Source organism: Vicia villosa, linkage group LG1 (genome assembly GCF_029867415.1).
Source record: "Vicia villosa cultivar HV-30 ecotype Madison, WI linkage group LG1, Vvil1.0, whole genome shotgun sequence".
Lineage (NCBI taxonomy): Eukaryota > Viridiplantae > Streptophyta > Magnoliopsida > Fabales > Fabaceae > Vicia > Vicia villosa.
In genome coordinates, this window is record NC_081180.1 from 14678597 (window position 1) to 14699745 (window position 21149).

A 21149-nucleotide genomic window follows, 5' to 3' on the forward strand; every position below is an offset into this window, starting at 1 on the left:
TTTTCGAAAATAAAATCTTTTTTTTTGAAAATATATTTATTTTTTTAAATAACAATTTTTTAAAAAATTTCAAATAAAAAATACTATGGTCTTATTTGAATTTTAGAGGCCTTTAGTTTAAGGAGACTATTTATTTGAAAAATCATTTATTTTTAAATTTTAAGCTCTTTAATTATAGAGCTTTAAAAGTTGAAAAAAACTTAGATACAATTTCTTAGTTGATTTTTACTATTTTCCAATAAAAATATGACAACTATATTTAAATATTGTTTAAGGAGTAAAAATAAAAGAAAAATATATATGTGTAGAGAGATTTTATATACTTGTCATGTTTTCATTGAAAACTAGTAAAAACCCCACCTGATAAATTATATCTAAGTTTTTAATTGACCGCCATCTAATTTAAATAAGTTTTAATTTTCATAAAATACAAGTTTGAAGTTTTTTTACAATAGTTTTTAAGTTTATTCTCATTAAATTTTAATCTTCCATAATATTAATTCTTTAAGTTTTTTAGTTTAATAAAGATGAGAAAATTTTTAAAAAATAATACCGTCAAGTCAGCTCAATTGATAGTTGTGCAGAGACATCATGTGCAGGGTCCAAACCCGCGAAATCCCACTTGTTCATCTTTAAGGGTGAACTACAGTCACTAAACTACATGACCAAAAAAATTAAAAATTTTCAAAAATATCTAATACTACTAAAATTGACTAAATATCCTTTTTGGTCCCTTATGCAACATCCTAAACCCCAAAACTTAATTTTTAAAAGATAAAACACACATAGGATGTTACTTCATCAAAACATGCATAATTTATTCATGCAACTTCAACCAACTAGCAGCGAAAACATCGAAACATGACATAACCTTGAAAAACATTAGTCAAAGAAATAAAAGTTCAATCATAACTCAATAAAAACATAAACGCTCATTCTCCAATGTTACAAAATCAGAGCATTATTCTGAACTAAACAAAAATAAATAAATGCGAAGAGAGCCACAAAGTCATCCTTCAAACTCACAAGCTATCACTCCTGCTTATTATCTGTCTAAAATGACACAAGGGCATCCAACAAACAAAAAAAGGAATGAGAATTCGCCTTACAATAATAACAATGAAAATTAACCGCAGGATGATAAACAATAAATATCAATTTGTTATCAACACTTAAACACAATCAATCACAATCACAATCACAAACATATTTAATATTATATGCAATGTTAAATGCATCAACTCCTCCACTTATATGCATGTGGTACCGCGTTTTTGGATATCAAATGTGTATTACTGATTTATCCAAGGTCTCTGGTCCCTCAATTGAACCAACGATTCCACCAAATATATCTGAGGTCACCATTGGACCGAAGTCCTGCCGATCTCTAAAATATATGCATACATGATAATATGGATAAACAAGCATGCATTTCACCAAAGAGTCGTTTTAAATTAATCACCAAAAATGGTTCCATTTATGAACCAAGCATTGCCAATAATCAGACCACCAAAATATAGTCTCACTAGACTACTAGTCACAACAGAATAATTGTTTCACCAATTAAAATCAACAAACTTCAACACATACTAAATTATTTCAAAAGGTTTTAAAGGTTACAAAAGGCAACTTTTACGAGTGATAACGCTACTAATTCTAAGGCTAGTAGTTAGACTTAAAAATGACTCAAAGGAAATCGAAAAGTATTTACTGTAAAATATTGCATAAAAATCAGCGGAAAAAACTCCGAACTCGAAATCGTCAAAAAACACTTGAAACGCCCAGAACGCTGCAGGGCCCGAAATTGCTGCAGTCGCCCTCCGTTGCCGGCCGCGGTCGGTCAGCTGCCACTGTACGCGGCTTCGTTGCACGACCGATTTCAAAAGGCCACCAGCGCCGCCCGCTGCCAAGGCTCTGCTGCACAATCAATTTTCCGATTTTTTCAGGCGGTCGCCAGTGCCAAGCGTCGTCGCGCGACACCCAAAGTGCGATCTTGCGATGAAAATTCTGAATTTTTGGAAAAACACTGATTTTTCACAAATACATTCACAAAATTCATCGATTCAACAACAAAACACCAAAATTCACTAGATAATGGAATTACATCAAATGATTGAATAATTCCAATTTCATAAATATTTAATTATAACTAAAGACTTATTTTTAAAATTCTATTTATTTTATTTACTACCAAATAACTTATAATTATCTAATTATTACTAATAATTTAAATAATTCTAATTTAAATTCTCACACTCTCAAACTCAATATTTCAATAAATATTAAATTACTAAATTACCCTTAGACATCCAAATCACCCAAAATAATTCAATTAATCAAAATAATTCATACAACACACAAATTAAATATTCTAATATTTAAATAAAATAGGGGTGTTACACCTTAGTTATATCTCGGAGTACATTTTGGTCACTTTTCTTTTAAAACGACAAATTAGATCATTTATCTACTCAAACAACCTCCTACAAGTCTTTTCCGTCTATTTTTCAAAAACAACGTCAAATAATGCACCTGTGACATCTAGGGTGACATTTTCTCTTCAACACCTTCTTCTTCACTGCATGGTCGTTGTCCCCCCCGAAAAAGCCCTAATTTAAAAAAGTTTCTATTTTGATCGTTCATCTTCCATATTCTTCAAAATGAAACCTAAATTGAAAACATGAGTTCCATAATCATGAGTTATGGGTGTTGCTCATCATCTTCAGGGAAAAACAAGAGTACTCAAAGTAGCGATTAGCAGGTTAACAAGAGTTATAATATTCGATGGAAACCTTGTTATCGTTATGGAGATATTAGTGTTCTTCGCAGGCCAAGCAACTTTGGAAAGTTTTTTTTAGGGTTGTCCACATTTTAAGGTAATATTTAATGGTAAGTAGGTGTTTGTGTCAAATTTTTGAAATACATTATTGTGAATATTCTACTGGTTTTATCACATTGTTTGTTGGTTTCTCAATCTAAATAGGGATATAATTAGGCTGGTTATGGTTTTTTTGACTGGTTCTATGAAGAATCTAAGGATGAAAAGAATCAATTCATGATGAAGCAAATAAATAGTATGTAAAAGTTAACAAAAGAAACGAGGGAGCAAAATTGGAGATTGAAAAATTAATGCTCACAATTGTTGAATTATACATTACTATGAAGAACATGATAAAGTGGAAAAAGTTTTGGAAGTTTATGTTTTAAGTTGTTTTCACTATTTTAATAATCAAGATGTTATAATTTTGCTATGTTAGAGAATCATGATTTAGAAGATTGAGGCCGCCTTCGTTTTTGCCACCTCCGATTACACTTTCGCCTTCGTCTTCACCTTCGCTTTCACCTTTGTCTTCGTCGCCTTCTCCGAATTTGCTTTCAAGTTTCTTTGCTAGGGGTTCGCTATGTTAGGAAACAAATATGAAATGAAAATGACAAAGTTAACATTACTAACTTAATACTCTCATCAAACTCCACCTCATCATCTAATTTTCACATCAACATCATTTGGCACACAATTTTTTGAAACACATTTAAATATTCTTAAAAATTTCAAATTATATGATATTTTATAATTGATATATATATTTTTATTAGAAATGTGGATAACCGGTATGATTGCTAAAGCTGTTATCCAAAGAGGTATGGGCTCAAGTATGAGATTTTTTTTAATCGTGGGTCAAAATATTTTAAAGATAAACGACCTAATTGATTCTAAAGAAAATGGACTAAATGAACCCATGAGGTATCGAAAGTAAAAAAAAGTATTATGCCATTAAAGATTTAAAAGTTTAATTCCTATGAAGTTTAACACTTTGTTTGAATCACAAAAGAAAAAGAGATGAAAAAATGTTAAGGAAAAGAAAGTAAGAAGAAAGTCGATAGATTATAAATGTTGTTTTTGGATGTTTGATATATAAGTGAAAGAAGAAAGAAAGATTTATAGTTTAAAATGACAAAAATACCCTAACCTAAAAATAAAATACAAAATAATAAAATTAAAAATAGAATTAAAGAAAATATAATCTCATCAATTAAAATAAATAAGTTATACTTTATTTATGTTAACTTTTTTACAAATGATTTACTTACTAAAATTATTTTTACATTTTAATTTGTTTAGAATTAAAATATAATTTATTAAAGTTATGAATTTCAACTGCCAATAATAATAATAAAATCATATAATTAATATGTATTTACTGTGCTAGTTTGGGAAGAATTATAAAATTGATTTTAAGAGATTGCAACGATAGAATAAACTGGTTTATTTGTCTTTTCCAACAAAATCATGTTCCTTCACCTTTCCGTTTTTTTTTTTATAAATTGAAAATTATCATTAAACGAAAAGAAACAAAACAAAACAAAAAAAATAAGGGGACCAAGCCAAAACTCCTTACAAACCACAAAGCTTTAGCCTAGGAGTGCCCTCCATGTCTAAGATGTGGTCTTTAACTACAAAAGAATGAACAAAATTAAACCAATTATAACTACGCAAAGAAAACCCGATGTTCGCCAGCATATCAGCACAAAAATTGGCCTCCTTATAAATATGGGATATCATGAAGTCCATGGTGCGGGAAACCGCCACACAATGCAAACAACGAGATCTGATAGACCACGGAACAAGGAAAACATCCTTGAAAGCACTTCATATGTGCGCAAAAACATTTTTAGGTGGGCCCCATCTCTTTCTTTCTTTCCTTCCGTTTTGGTGGGTGATCCAAATAAGAAAAGTGTAATCTTTCCATCAACTTTCCTTCTCTTCAAGTTTCTTTCTCCAGAAACAAACATAGTGAGAGACGCAATTTATTGCAGAACAGAGCATTTGCATCTGGAAGAAGAATGAAGAAGCATGCAATGAAGAAGAAAAGAAAACGCTCTTGTTGTGACTCTCAAATCTCCGATCTCAAAACCCTATTCCCTTTGTTACTCGCATCCTTCTCAAACCAACCCCAAACCACTCTTCCCTTTCTCAACAAATGCTTATCCAAATTTCGCAACTCTCCTCTCCTCTCCAAATCCTCCGTCACACCCATCCTCGCCTTACTTCCAACACTCCTCTCTTCCACACACTCCAAAATCGCAATCCGCGCCGCCAATATCATCGGCGCCGCCTCACTCGTTTCCCTCGAAATCAATGAGGAAATCGCTACCGATTCCGAAACTGTTAAGGGATTGATCTCTCTGTTGGAGAATTCCGATAGAGATGTTGTGTTCTCTGCTTGTAATGCCGTGTTGGATTTGTCTATCACCGCCTTCGCTCAACAACAACTTCTCAATTTCGAAGCACTGCACAGATTAATGTAAGAAGCTATTGCACTTAATTTTAGGGTTTGTTTGATTTCACTTATTTGAGCTTATCTGTTTGCCTAACTAGAGAGAGAATTTATGGAAAACTACATACGGAAGGTCCATAAGCTGTTGCAATATATTTTCATAATCTCTTTAGGATAGTTTATGAAAACTAATTGTAGCTTATATGAAACGAGTTTAACAGTATTTTATTTTATGTAACTGAAGTTAGTTAATTAAGCTCGAGTGAAAATAGCTTTGGCTGATAATCTAACTTATAGCTTAGAGTTTATATATGATGTCTGATGGCTTATAGTTTATTTATAGCTTATAGCTGATGACCGATAACTGCAGCTAATTGAAATGTTTGGCTAAATTAGCTTTTACTAGCTGATAAATGTCAAATGAAATAAAATGACCTTTCTTAATTAATACTAAGATGTATATTTAAGATAAAGTGTAAAAGTGAGTTTTGGTTAAAAAATTAGATAAAAGTCGAAGAAAAAATGATTAGGTATAAGGTAAAACGTTAGTTGAAATAGCGGCTGAAAAATAAGCTATAAGTCAGTAAAATAAGCTATAAGCTTGTTATGAAAAAACCGTTACCAAACATGTCTTTTATTATCATATGAGCTTATAAGCTATAAGTTTAAAAATATGTCATGCCAAATAGAGTCACTCTGTGAGAAATGAAATATAAGTAAAAATGTTAGACAACTTGCATCAACTTTTCAAATAGCTTTTTGCTTGTAGTTCATTATAGAGAGAGTATATGATAAGCACTTGTGATTTAAGTGCTTAAGTAAGTTGTTTATCCAATGAGATCCTAACCTGCAATCCTTTTATTTCTAACACGCATTTGAAATCTATCACCGTTTTGGAAAAAATAAATGAGAAAAGCAAAATCTTACAATTGAAAAGTTGTTGTTTTTTTGTATATATTGAAAATTTCCTTAGGTTTGTGTTTCTTCAGATTTTTAAGCGTCTGGAATCTGTCTGTTTATGGTGCGAGGGCAATGAAAGATTTCACTCACTTAAGATTGGGTTTAGGGAGGACGAATTATCAATGGCTTTACTCAGTGCAATTACTGTTCTTATCAATGCATGCGATCTTAAACAACTACACAATATCCCTAGAAGCCTTTCTGAAGCAATCCTGAGGCTTCTAAAAGAGATAAGGGCAAATGCTAGTCATGATTTGTTGATCAAAGGTACCCTGAAATCTAATGATGAAGTACGTGTTTGTAAGAGTCACATTGGCGTAAGTGATCTTGCCGAAAGCATCTTTAGGCTTTCCATTTATGCCTCACAACTTACTGTCTCTTTGCCATTTGAAGTGGTCCAAAGAGGTCTTTTTGGTACAAGTGATACTAGTTTTGAAGATTTTATGTCAAATTATTGGGAAGTTTCACCTTTTCTTCTAACAAGGACATTGGATGATCTCAAAGTGAATGATTTGTTTAATCCATTTATACAATCTTTGAAATGGAATGGGAGTGTTCCTTCCCTCCTTCATTCAACTCTGCAAGGTCTTGTGTCTTGTTTTCCTATTGCTTCAGAGGAGCAAAACATCCTCAATTTTCTAAATGAGGTGAAAGATAGACTTGGTTGTCCTATAATCTACGAGCAGGATATCCGAATTGTAAAAACCGAGAGCCAATCGGAAAAAGAGACACATTACTTTCAGGACTTTCGGCCGGACTGCCTTAAGGAACCTCTGTGTTTAACTACTGAAGATGTCTTAAAGTGTGAGCAAGCTTATAAAGAGGGTTATACTGTTGCTCTGCGTGGTCTGGAGTTTCGATATCAGAGTATTGCTGCTATTGCTGATGCATTAGCACTTATGTTTGGACAGCCTTCAGTAGGTGCCAATTTGTACTTAACACCACCTACTTCTCAGGGTTTGGCCCGTCACTTTGATGATCACTGTGTATTTGTCTGCCAAATTTTTGGCTCGAAGAAGTGGACAGTATATTCTCGACCCGGCCAGCTGTTACCCCGCTTATATGATAATCTCTGTAGTTCTGATGTTGACTGTACAAAAGTTGCTAGAAGTGAGTTCTTTCTCAGGGAGGGTGATGTATTGTATATTCCCAGAGGTTTTCCACATGAGGCCTATACAAATTATGGTGTTGATGATGGTTCTCCTGGATTTTCATTGCACCTTACACTCAGTATTGAGGTTGAACCTCCTTTTGAGTAAGTAAATGTTAACTTAAACTACTTTTTTATAGGTTATAATAAGCTTCAGTTATGATGATTTGGGTTGTACAAATTGCCGTTTTTCAATTACAACATTATTAAGTTTACTATGGCCCCCACTTTTTTTTTGTTGGTCTTTTTTCCTTCTCATATAAAATTTAAGTGCTGTTAATTATACTTTTTCTCATGTAATGAAAATGACAATGGTCGCCTAGATGATGATCAGGTTTTTTGTGGTAAGTTTAAATCTGAATCTGCCAATTTCTCTCTTATTCTATTACATGAATGCACTCGTAATAGGAAGAAACACAACTTATGATAAAAAGGAAATACATAGTTTTTCATGTTTCATAAACTTTAGACTTTCTGCAAGTATGCTATAATTGCCATGTGTATGCATAGTTCACAAGTAGAATCAAACTTTACTGTAAATATTTTACCAGGACAAGGGACCTATAGCTGTTGGTTGAATATGATGGTCAAAGTCTAGAAGAGGGTTGAATAGACTGATTTCCCTTGTTTGAATAGACTAATTTCCCTTTCTTTAATTTGTCAAAACACATCTCATGTGCAAGAAGGATAGCTTTAGCTTCCTCCAGTTGCACCAATTCGAACTTGCTTTCAATTCAACGACAGAGATGAGAAGATTGAAGTCCCGTGGCAATCTTTCAAGAATTACATCTATGTATTGTAAAACAGTGAGAGGATCACTTATTGAGGTTAGAAAATCAATTAACAACTTGATGCGAAGGAGATAATCCTCCATAGATCCATCAGAGAGCGTTGTTGCATGCAATTCTCAACTAAGTTGCCTTGCATAAACACAAATCAATTTTTGAAAATTAGGATCCCCGAGTTGATGAACGGTAATGCAACCAACAAATTGTGTCATGATAGACCCAAATAACGTGGGTTGAAGCCACGAGAGTCACCATTGATCTTGTATGATTTTCAATTCTTTCCGATTGATCTGTTCTCGAAAGGAACTGGGGAGTAATCTCAGGGAAAATGTGGAAGGATTACAGATTCTGCATGTTGATCATAGGCTCGACTTATTGATGCCACAGTGTTATCAAATAGCGGTGTCGTGGCAGATATACATGGCAGTTTTTGGGCTCGCTGCAATGGTAAATATCGGCCGATATTGCGGGTTTTTCTGCCATAATCCGCTATAAAGGTGCCGCAATGCGGCCGGAATGGTGGGATTTTGGCTCTCCGCCATGAACAATACTTATGCCACATGAGGAAGTTCCAATTTCTCATAAATTTTGAGTTGAAATGTGACTTTGGGAAGATCAGAGACAGTAGAAGAGCCACTGATTACACATCAGTGAGGGCAGTGATATGGTGGAAGGAGTGTCGATTGCCATTGATCTTGAGGCTCTATAATATCATGTAAGAAGAGATAAAATAGAGGGAAAAATATTTCATTCTTTGAATTTTCTGTAGATTCTGTGGTAAAGAGAGGAGATTCGATGGGGAGTAGATTAACAAATGAGGATTAGAGATTTATACGGCATTCCTAATCTTACACCCTTGGGTGCCCTAACCTACACCCAGTTATAACTAACTTTTGGTTAGTTATGCTGAGGTGGCAATAGAAGCTAGGAGAAGCTTCTATAAGAAGCTAGGAGAGCGGTACATTCTCACACATCTGTGCCCTGTCGACTAGAATGTGTGTATTATATGCCTATATGAAAGCAGTTAATTCATATTTCAATTCTCATAACATATGACTTCACAAATTCTCTCATACTACCATTTTCTAATTTTCTTCTCAATGTAAAAATAAGAAATATTCTGAAAACAAAATTCTACGTTGCTCAGTTGACAATCTTACCAGTCCACTATCGCTGTTAAACATGCTTATGTTAAACTAATCATTACATCCTGGTGTTTTCGTTCCTATCCAGTCAAAGTTGGTCCATCAGCCTTTGTATGATGGCCTGACCCTAGTCATGGGCCAGACCTCTTGTTCCTTAGTAATTATTTCTCGATTTTCCATTGATTCCAAAAATTATGATTACTTTTATTTTTTAATTTTTCTTTTCTTAAATCTATTTTTTATTGCACTATATCGATTGATAAAAATAATCATTTGATATATGTTTTTGAATCAGAGAACTGTAACAATACATGTGGAGTGACCCACACTAAAATCAATCATTTAAAATTAGACAAGTCTGTCTGCAGGACATTGGGCCAAGCTTTCAGAGACCCATGTCTATGGAAAGCTGATTCATGGACCAGTTTTTATAGTATACCTCAATTATTACCCTGTTGATAAATATGTATATGATATTATCAATCTTTCATCTTCCTGCTGGTTTGTCCTCAAGCCCGCATAAAGAGAGTGGAACTTGGACTTACTATGTTTGGTTATGAGAGATATGTTATGCCTAGGTTCTGTTATTTGGAAAGATTGTTTAACCATTAGGTCTTACTATAAATTATTAATTTTGGTTTCCTGTTTGAATTTTCTTTTCCTTCGACCTTATTTGATTGCTATCTTTATGTTATGTTTGAATTCAAATTGATAATTGTACTTGCGAGGTGATTGAGGAGACTATTAGTACTAAAGTGACATACACTTCATTAATGCAACAACTGCATCACTGCCAATCAAAGATTGTACTTGCTCTCCTTGGATTCACAATTTTATACCGCATCTTAAAAAAAACTTTTACCTCTCCGGTGATTTAGATAACCGGGGTTTCGCTCATTCTATATCACTCTAAATGCAGGTGGGAAGGAGTAGTTCATTTTGCTCTTCGTTGCTGGAGTGAAAAGTGGAAAAGACCATGTTGTGATGCCATTAACTCTCTGTCTCAAAAACTTGTTCTCGTCTCTGTGAATCTCTTACATGTTGCCATTGGGATTATTAGCACTTCTGATCCTAGTTTCCGGAAAGCATGCTTGACTGCTGCAGATTCCTTGCCGTTGGATGTTAATAATAGACTTACCCAGAATCAGAGAAAATTTTTTCTTGACTTGATCGATAAAATATGTAACGAATGTAAATTCTCGGAAGTGCTGAGCAACGTAGAGGCTGCAATTCAGAAAAATAAAGATCCATTTGAGCAAATCCGATGGCTTTGGGTTCTTAGTATGGAAAAAGAGGTCAACAAAGGATACACGGATAGATCTTTCATTATTGAAAATCTACGCTCGTTGTGTGCCGAACACAAGGACAAGTTAGAGGCTGCTTTTCTGAAAGTGAAGTCTAGGTTTTGTGGTGAGGTGGTATTTGAGGACATTGTAACTAGTCACAGGATGCTTCTTCAGAAGTATAAAAGGACAAGAAGGCAATATATTAATGGAATGATTTCACTTCATGATAAATTATAATACTGTTTTATTTTATTTCAGTTTCCCCTGCATTGATGAGGAATTGCCGAATCATTCACCTAGTGGAATGCTTAACATCAGTAGCTTTTTACCGACCAATTCATCAGTTTTTGTATGTTTCTGTGAACTATATATAGCTTACAATTTATGTTCTGGTGTATTTGAAAACTAGATAAGAAAAAAGAATCATGTACTTACTTCCAGTATATAAACATAACTTTTTTTCTCTCCATACACACAGTGCATTACATTTATATATTGATAAGAACTAGAATACATGTCTGCATATATCTTTCACAAATCAAAATTAAAACTGCAGCCTATGGTTTTGGATGCTTAGGAGTTGGATGAGTTGTTACTCCATGGTAATCTGTATGATAGATAAGATCATGAGGACTGTAACTGTTGCTGGTAATTTCTAGTGTTGTGAAATCTGCATTGGCAGGAGCACCTTCCATTCTCTCATCTGCTACCTGCATTTTATACACCCATGTTAAGAAATGGAAAGAATAAGGAAAGAGGGGCATGGTGGACCTCAATTTCCTTTAGTCAATGAAAACACTCATGGAAAGGATATTTATTGATGAATGAAGATCATACGACTCGTATTCTGACTAGAATACCGAATGAGTCATTCGATCTTTATATAATGTTTGAGATCCACGACTAACCGTGTGCAGAAAATCCAAAAGTGTATGAAGGCACTAGGGAGATGAAAAAGACTTGCAGAGGAAACTCTTTATAGTAAGTTGCATCTTACTGCTTATCTTTTCACTTTTTATTCTTTTAACATGATTAATTGCGGCCAAACATACCTGAGTTTCATGATATTTGTGGTCATGGCCAGGGGATGACATGCTTAATTTCCTCGCTGGTGTAAAGTCTAGAGAATAACTGTAGCTTGTGTGTTGGGAGATGGAATACAAAGAGAATGTGAGAAGGCAGTATAGAAGAAAGATTGAAGAACTCATCATGTGATCAAAATCAGGTTTGCTACCATAGGGGAAGTTATGGATTGCTTCAATCATTATATAGATGGGCATGGAAAGTGTATCTGAAGGAAGTGATGGAAGGAGAGAGAAAAGAAATAAGGTGGATTCAATTATTGATTAAGGAGCTAGTAAACATGTTTTGACCTACGTGCCCACAGCTCTAGTGGTTATGTTGGTTTGTTCTCTCCCTCTCTCTCCATCTCTTTGTTTCTTTTCAACTCTTCTCTCTCATGATATGATTATAGTGAAAGAGGTCTATTCTCTTTTTCGGGTAAGTTTTGTTAACGTGCATGTCTCAGGCCAATGAAACCATACAGCTACATCGTCAACTTATGTCTTGTCCTTAACAATAAAGACTGGTTTTGATATGTCATCCTTTGGCTTCTATATCTCAGTGATATCTTAACCCTCTCTCAATATCTTTGTATATTTTGTTTGTTTCGTTAGCCATTTGTTTGTTGCTGGGATTCAGTTAAGGCCTACCCTCTTAACTTGGAATCTCCCATCCTTTCAACTATCACATACCTTAGTTATATTTCATATTTAGTTGGAATGAGTGTCTTGGAAACCTACAATTATTGATTAAGGAGCTGGGAAACATGTTTTGACCAACTTGCACTTGCTAACTCAATTTTATGTGATGTAGAAATGAATATTTGGTTTTGACAATTGGTTCAATGCATGTTTGAATATACAATATTCAAACATGAAGTTACAATAATTTGAATTTATAAAATGTTGTTTTTTGCCAAAGTCACAGTAACACACCTTGATGTCGGTTCGACACGAATGGTCACATTTTAAGTTAAAGTTAATGGGTCACTATTTTGGTTAACGCTGTTTCGGGTTGATCAAATGTCTAACAAAATCAGCTCAATACAACTGCTCTATCTAGACAAAGTTCTCTACTAACCAACGTACATATGAACATCCAAGTTCATTATTTCTTATATGCATCCAACTGTTTTTTGCATTCCTCGTCGGACCAATGGGGAATGGTTCTAACTGTCTATTATATATAAGAGTGATTCCGAGTCATGTTCAGATATTCTTCTCGTTCACACTTGCATAGTTTCATTTCTCTCAAACATATAAGATAGTGTTAATCTTTTTAAGGTAGTTATCTACGGAATACTAGGAATGTAACCCTAAATCTAACTAATGAGCACTTTTCCACCCATTTCAAGATTGATAGATGGAACTTTCTTTTTGGTCCAATGGAAGATGAAACATCAAGACATCAGTTGCACAGTTTGGGTCTACACCACATGGACCAAATTAACAATCGATCACCTAACATGGTCTGAGGATGGGAAAGTAGCAACAATACACGAGCCCTCTTGGCCCAAGTGTGCTAATCAACTACCAAAATATCAGTCTGATCGATCTTATTTCGCAGAGTTACACATTAATTGCAGCAACGTGTCTTGTTATAATATTGTTTTTTCAATATCAAAAATGATTTTATATGATAAGATGTGATTTGATGCTTTGAAAAAAAATAAATTATAAAACTATTTTGTACTATTTGTGTGTATTATCAATTCAATCTTTAAATAATTGGCATTGAAGTTTTCTTTTCCACCTTTTGCTACTTCACCTTCTTCTGTTTGCATTTTTGCTTTCTCAACAGTAACATTGTGAAATATTTTGTTTTTATTAGTTCATTATGTTACTGTTCGATGTTCATTTTTCGCTCTCTGTTTTGTAGTTTCTGTAATAATATTGGTGCTTCACTGTAGAAATACAATTCTTTAAAGAGGTTAATGGGCTACGATGAATGGATCATAATAGAACTAAAAAATGCTCTTAAAAGGGGAGTGTCAAGTAAAACGAAAAGGGTGCCAATGATAAATTCTCTTAATTAGACAACCATTTCATAGTGTTCTTCAACTCAGCCCAGCCCATTTGAAAAATTACTGAGTAATAATAGGGAATCTCATAACACACTCATATAGGGTGAAAAACACCTCAGAAAACCCGAAAATACCCTTCACATGTATATCTGAATGCATCTTTTTTCACATTTTCAAGATGTTTCGGATACGCACATCCGAAATGATATTTTTTTTCAACGTTTTATTATTTAAACGTTGGAATCAAAATATCAGAGGTTTTTTTTGTATATTCATATCCGAAACCACCTAAAACAAATATGTCGGATATGCACATGCGGATTTTGCTCTGAATCTATCATTTTTGTAATTTTTTTTTATCATTACATTGATAAAAACGGAGAAACAGACTAACTAAACTTGATATCATTTATCCGATAAAATGAATTAAAAATAACAATTACGTAAAATATTTCAAAATGCCAAAATACAGCACAACAGTTGTTTTGAAAGTGCTAAATGTATAAATATTACAACATAAAATATAAAACATAGGTTGCTGCTACTAAGTATGCCTAATCCTAACCCCCGCGACCTCCTATGCCTCCTATAGTCCGCGACATTGGACGCCTCCTCGATTATCCTCTCAACTATGACAACCGCCTCTGCACTTCCCCTGAATAATCACTCTGTCTAATGCCTCCTGCCCAATCAAGTGTATCCGCTGACATATCGGTAGGACATCAGTGGCATGATCATTCTCGGCTTGCTGATTCTTCAAGAGCTCTTCATGAGTTGGAGATTCTTCAAAGGAGCTTTTGATACTTCAATCTCAGTGAAGTATGACTTTAAATGAGTAAAAATACGATTTTTGAGAAAAAAATGAGTTTAGTCTTTTGGGTGTCTTTGAACATGCAAATGAAGAGTGAGGGGGAGGGTTTGTTAGCGCTGGAATATAAGTTTAATAACTTCAGATATGCATGTCCGAATTAATCTTTTTTTTTTTTTTTTTAAAAAAAAACTTCGGACATGTATATGCGAAGTCACATTTTTTTTAGAAAAAATGTGAGTTCGAATATGCACATGCGAATTCTAGGGGTAATATGTGGCAAAAAGAATGGTCATGAGAAAAGTAAAATTAAATTTATGAATAGGCTTAAATAGTCTTCTGATCCCTGTAAGTTAGCGAATTTTTGCGTTTAGTCCCTAAATATTTTTTTTAGGCTCGAGTCGTAGTTTTTTTTTTTTTTATTATTTTCCATTTCTTTTAATATCTCTAGAGGGTTGCACCCATAATCTTTGCAATAACAAACAACTCTCTTTCTTTCAGGCGAATCCATCATCTTGTTTAAATAACTATAATAATAATATATATTACTTAAAAGCTGTAATATTACAAAAATACTTTATTAAATAGTTTATTTTTTTATATCACTAAATATTTTTTTAATTAATAAAATAATTTATTAATTTAATAATTATTCTATTAATTTATAATGTTAATATTTTATTACTATTTAGTAAAATAGTTGAAATATAAAATATTTCATAAACTATTAATATTTAATAAGTTATTTAATATTTAATATTTAAATTATTAAGATTAAATAAATTATTTAATCATTCATTGATAGTTTTGATATTTTCATCCCAATGTTCATCTCTATAATTAGGAAATAAAACTAAATAAATGTGTTCATATCTTCATCCACAACCTTCGTACACTCCGAATTTATGTCTTATATAGTCTTTTCATTTTTGTAAGTTGACGTATTTTTTATTTTAGTCCCAAAATCTCTTTTTTCTTTATGGTTTTAGTCCATAATTCTAGGTTTATGTTCCTGCATTTTTTTTTTTTGCTTTAGACCCTTATTCTGGGCTTCTCTTACTTCATTTTATTCTGAGTATAATTTTTTGACAGAATAGATGAAAAGAATTATTGATCTCATCATTTGGCTTCAGTAACTCAAACTAGGTTTTATACACTAAATGAGAAGAAAAAGAATGCAATGGTATTGAAGAGAGAATATGAAGATTAAAGTAAACATGAAATTGAGAATGATGGTGTAAATGATTGAGAAAAATAAATGTGATCTTGTGCATGATAAAATAGAGGTTGGAGATTTGAAGGTGAGAAAAAATTAAGATGGAGATGAATTTAATTTATTCCTGGCACACTAATGTAATATATATTTGTTTTGCAATGTTAACAAATTCAATGGTTGACATAGTGGATGGAGAATTGTCCCTTCTTGGGACCATTTTTACATTTTAAGATAAAATAAAAAAAAGTTGTCACGTCAGCAACATTTCAAGTTAATTTTTTTTAACAGACCAAAATCAACAAGAATGTGAGATATAAAGACTCAGACCTATAAAAAATATTTAAAAATTAAACACAAAAACGGACTAAATTACATGGATCAAAAAACTATTTAAACTTTATGAATATTTAAAGGGAAAAACTAACGTGTGCCCTAAGAACACAAATTAATAAGATATTTATAGAAGGTAAATTCTTATTTACCCAACTCAAAAAGTTGGGTAAAGTTACCTTTAGTGTAAAATACATTGAAAACTTAAAAAAATTATTCTATATAATAAATAATTAAATACATAAAAATTAAATTGTGTCATCTGATTGATGGAATGTACACTACCAATCTTTTTGTGGTGGGTAGAAAAGTTGTCCCCTTTATAGAAATATTTTTTTAGAACACGTGCATTCAATGTGTTAAAACTTTAAATATGATTTTATTATATTTAAATATATTTAAATATATTTAATTTTTTTTTAATTATAATATCTTTAACCTGTGTGATAGCATGACCCATATTTAAATCGGCAACGTGAACATTATTGAAATGCATTCTTGCAAAGGACTAGTGGCGGCGGCAGACGAAGATCCGTCGTTTTTAGTGAAGTTGGTGTAGTAGTGTACCATACTACCATGTAAATTGTCGCATACTTAACTAATATTCTTTCATTGAGTAAAATAAAATGGTAGTATCATTACTATTGCTAGCTCGGCACTATTTTGGCTGCCATAGACGTTGCCGCCTACAATGTTGGTAGTTAGGTGGCTGTACCGCCGGCTGTTAACAAACCATTGCTGTTACTCTATATGGATCCAACTATACCTTGTAATAGCTGCCTTTTAATTAACATGTGAATATTGTAAAGTCATTTTTCTAATTTCACAAATATTAAAAAAATATAGTTATTATCTATAATATAAGAAAAGAAATTGTTCTGGTTAATACATTATTACCCCTTCTTAATTATCTGCCACTACACATAATTAAGGGCAAATTGAGTCTAAATCAACTAAATGTCAGATAATTAGTTGCTTTTGGTTACATTAGAATGCTGGTTTGAAACAAAACTAGCTGCAAATGTTTTTTTAAATATTATAATATTGTAACAAAGTTTCATTTCAACCAAACCTTTCTATATGCAAAAGCTTTTTAGATGCTGCTACTGCTACTGCTACATGACATAAAGTTCTGCTGCTACAAAATATATCTTCCCAATGCATACTTTTGTTGCTTCATGTTCTTTTTCTTTCCCCTTTTTTTTTCTTTTTCTCGATTTCCTTCTCTTTCTCATTCTCACCTTCATTCATTTTCTTCTTCTTATTCTCTTTCTTTCTCATTTATTTCACTCATCCTTCTTCTATCCATATTTTAATTTGTTGTCTTCAAATAAATTTGGGAATACATTTCAGATTAGGGTTTTTATAAATTTATTTATTTTCTTCTTCAACTTTCATTTTTAACCAATATCTTATTTGACCATTTTTAACTTTTTTTTTTGCTTATTCTATTGCAGGTTATAAATTTGTCTTTCCCCTTGATATGATGCTTTCATTAGGTATGTTTTGTTCTACTTAATCACTATATATTTCTTTTATATGTTTATCTTGGTGATATTTTTCTTTGACAAGTCATTGAATTTGTTGTGTTCTATTCTTTTTGGTTGGTTTAGTATTTTACATAAATGTGTGAATCAAAATCCTAAGAAAAAAATTTGACAGATCTGGAGAAAATTATATTTGGAGAAAAGTGATGTCAATATGGAGAATCAAATCGGAAGAAAATCCTTTTGTTTGATTTCTGTCATTTGTATTAAATATCCATTCTACTTCTTTTTCATAAATCTCTTTTTTACTCTACCATCCTAAGGATTTTCTAAAGAAATTTGTGTTTTAAACACAACACATGAACATTAGGTTTATTTAAATAAATTTGTGTTAAGTATACACACATAAATAAAATGTTTTGTTTTTATTTTCAGGTAATCTTGCTTTGAAAATAAAAAAGATGGAAGGTAAGAAAAATGTAAGAACTACAGAATCAAGTAGCAATGAATAAAAATAAAAAATTGTTTTTATATTTAGGGTAATATCAAGCTTGCAGTGAGAAATTGGATGAACAAAATGCATCTATTAATGCTTCTATGGTGTGTTTAGGTTTAATTTTATGCTTTTTGATTTTATGGGTTCAATTTTTGCCTTTCAATTTTATGGGTTTTGATGAAGAATCGTGTTTTTTGAATCTTGCCTTTTAATTTTATGCATCATTTGTTCTGTAACTTCCACAATGGATTCTTGACTTTTTGAGAAATATTTATTTTTATGTTTGCAGTTACAGTATTAAAGTACCAGTCCAGAGACATGGAAAGGCATAGATGGGAAAGCTGGGAAAGTTGACGCATTTGTGTCTGTGGTAGGTATGGGTGGAACCATAATAGGAACTGGGAAATATCCCAAGGAGAAAAATTCCAATATAAAATGTTTGTTTTCCTCTCTAAATATAAATTTTGATACATTTAGGGATACTTAGGACAATATTTAACCAAAAAATGAAGTTATTTATAATATACATGTCATTTTGTTTTATATACTCTCAACATTGTTTTGCTTTATGTAGCTGATTTGCATGGAAGAATCATCAATGTTAGCTATTGTTCCTACTAATGTCATTCTTTGTGGAACTCTCATTTTCGTTGTTGTTCAAATGTGCTTATTTAAGGTTGCGTTGAAGGAAGGTGTTGGAACATTGGGGGGGACTGACATTTACCGACAATTCAAGCTGGATAAGGAGCAGTAAATTCATGCTTGACATGAAGATTGCATCAGGTTTATAAACTGTGGTTTTTCTATCATTTTCTTTCTTGCAACATTGAATTTTTTTTACTGCATTTTCCATCTTAACGTTTTGGTTTTTCTGGATTTTTACTGTCATTCTTGACGATTTCGGAGATAAGAAAGATATCGAGGAAAGATGTGAGTAGGGTTTTTTAAATTTCTTATTCAATTTGATTTTAACTTTGTCATATCGATCTAGGTCTGGTTTTTCAATAATGTTGCATTATGGTGGCCTTAAATCCCTTTAACGAAGTTTCTCCATGTTCCAACCATCAGGCCTAACGTTTATGCAATTACAGGCCCAACCATCAGATAGTTGACACAGGGTATCATTTTTTTCCTAATAGTTACATATATAGATCAAAGAGATAATACTGAATTTTTGATGATAAGTTTTGTTCCTTACATTGTTATGTGATTAGATTCACTTTGGATACTAATTGGAGTAGAATTTTTGACGCAGTTGACATTGCTAAGGAGCATAAATATTGACGCAGAATTCTCCTATCATTGTTTTTTAACCAATTTCTTGAACTTTTGTTGATAGCAAAATGAAAAATATGATTTGAATGGTCTGAATATGACTGTGATGTTTTTAAAGGTTGGCGTTGGTCTTCCTGTGATAGCATCCTTGAATCGCATTATCTCGAGAGGGTGATATGTGATTTTTTTTAATAATTTATATAGTTGTTTTTTTCATGAACTCAAATTTTGAAGCAACACTATAGTTTGTAGAATAGTATGTTTTTACTCCCAAGAGGGTGATATGTGATTTTGAGGTACATAGTACAGAAATTGCAGGAGTCTTGCTGAATGACTTACATGTTTTCGAAAAGTGTTGATTGTCAAGAAGGTATGCATGTTTCTATTATGCAAGTTTCTAATGTACACTCCTAGATTTGTTTTCCTAATTAACATTTTCTGATTTGTGTTGAATGTTTACTCCTTTTATCTTAGATCCTGCTGGCAAGAGACACTACATGTTATGTGCCTTGACAGTAATTGTCCTTATAGCTCTTTGGTCCATCTTCACAGGTTCAGTCACCCTCAAATGGTCCACAAACAATCTTAATCAATTATCAAGTGGATTGGATTCTATGATTCTTGAAGATCTAGATGTGTTGATATGGTACCCAACAAGACATAATTTTACATTTAGTCATTCATATAGATATAGATGTGAGTTTTCATGTTGTTATTTGGTTCTACAATTACTGAACTGCAAATACTATGATTTTATGAATATCTTCTACAGATGGGAATTTAATCAGGTGCAGCTGCTATAAAATTTGGGAAAACACCAGAAAATGCAGGAAAGCTCATCGTTGTAAGTTTACAATCCTTAATAAGTTTTATCGTTGCAGAATTATAAGATGAAGTCTACGACTTGTACCAATATTATTATTTCCTGGGAGATCTCTGTTGGTTGAAAATATTGAGTTGTTCCTTTTAATTCTTCTACCATTTAATTATGACTTTCTTCTTTGTTTTCTCACATGAAGGTCCTCGGGTTTCATTCTTATGCATGTTAATTAATGGTTGATACACTAATTGGCCTGCAAACAGTTGTTTTATGAGTTCTAATAATTAGAGAAAGAATTGGATAATGTGACATATAAGGGAATGTTTACTTACATGTCCAAAATTGTCAATCAATGGCAACGGATAATAGGCCAACAACAGACATTCGAGATGGATCTAACATGCTATCTATGTGTAATGTAATGTTCAGTTTCTACCTTCTACCCAATTTTGTATGTTCCCATTTTTTTGATAGCCAATATTCCCATTTTCTTATTTGTTGGCAGGAATTGCATTAACTTTGATTTTTATCGGAGGGTTTACCATAGAGTGGAGATTGCTGACAAGCATGTATTAGTGGCTACCCTACTTGCAAGAGTATTGGAGGGTAGACAATGAAGATTCTGTAGAATTAGATTAGTTTGCTCTACATGCTTCTGTTATTTATCAACTTTTCTCATTTGTCTTTAACTGCAGTGTGTTTTGGAATGATTTAATTAGTGTTTTTTTTAAGTAACATGAAAGAGTAATATTGGATGTTTCAAGTCATGTGTCAATATTTTTGCTTTTTTCGAAGATATGTAGAATTGTATAGTATTATTCATAAAGCTGATTTTCTCTTTCTGTACACAGCAGGGTGCTGTTATCCATTTTACGCATCTGTTATCTGCAACTATCTGTCCTCATGTACATCTTGATACTCAAATATATTTTTTAAAAAACTCATTTTATTATTTGTATTCGACCTATGACTAAAATAATATAAACAATTGTTATTACAGCAAAAAACTATAACAAGTGGAGGGAGT

The 21149-nt window shown here is 32.5% G+C and overlaps 2 protein-coding genes and 1 long non-coding RNA gene across 5 annotated transcripts; 2 read left to right on the plus strand and 1 right to left on the minus strand.

Annotated features, from left to right (window-relative positions):
* The first annotated feature begins 4374 nt into the window (after positions 1-4374).
* LOC131629307 (uncharacterized) lies at positions 4375-11074 on the plus strand. Its single transcript, XM_058900099.1, has 3 exons — positions 4375-5303; positions 6250-7491; positions 10239-11074. The coding sequence occupies exons 1-3, from the start codon at positions 4843-4845 to the stop codon at positions 10840-10842; spliced, it is 2307 nt and encodes a 768-aa protein (XP_058756082.1). The 5' UTR covers positions 4375-4842; the 3' UTR covers positions 10843-11074.
* LOC131629313 (uncharacterized) lies at positions 11016-12032 on the minus strand. The gene is made up of 2 exons (XM_058900104.1): positions 11658-12032; positions 11016-11315 (listed from the first exon to the last, which is right to left on the minus strand). The coding sequence occupies exons 1-2, from the start codon at positions 11883-11885 to the stop codon at positions 11163-11165; spliced, it is 381 nt and encodes a 126-aa protein (XP_058756087.1). The 5' UTR covers positions 11886-12032; the 3' UTR covers positions 11016-11162.
* A 5219-nt stretch (positions 12033-17251) lies between these two features.
* On the plus strand, positions 17252-20874 carry LOC131601453 (uncharacterized). Of its 3 annotated transcripts, XR_009283667.1 has the most exons (6): positions 17252-17543; positions 18317-18401; positions 18704-19672; positions 19777-19948; positions 20075-20540; positions 20628-20874. It is a non-coding gene; the product is annotated as an uncharacterized LOC131601453 (long non-coding RNA). The 3 variants fall into 3 exon arrangements; XR_009283665.1 differs by having other exon boundaries at positions 18704-19948; XR_009283666.1 differs by having other exon boundaries at positions 18317-18397; positions 18704-19948.
* The last annotated feature ends 275 nt before the right edge of the window (positions 20875-21149 follow it).

Excerpts from the sequence above, each read along its gene's own strand:
- LOC131629307 (XM_058900099.1), top strand. The coding sequence starts at position 4,843 with ATGAAGAAGCATGCAATGAAGAAGAAAAGAAAACGCTCTTGTTGTGAC. Across the intron at positions 5,304-6,249 it reads GAAGCACTGCACAGATTAAT|GTTTGTGTTTCTTCAGATTT; the intron begins GTAAGAAGCTAT and ends AAATTTCCTTAG. Across the intron at positions 7,492-10,238 it reads GAGGTTGAACCTCCTTTTGA|GTGGGAAGGAGTAGTTCATT; the intron begins GTAAGTAAATGT and ends CTCTAAATGCAG.
- LOC131629313 (XM_058900104.1), bottom strand. The coding sequence starts at position 11,885 with ATGCCCATCTATATAATGATTGAAGCAATCCATAACTTCCCCTATGGT. Across the intron at positions 11,316-11,657 it reads ACAAATATCATGAAACTCAG|GTAGCAGATGAGAGAATGGA; the intron begins GTATGTTTGGCC and ends TATAAAATGCAG.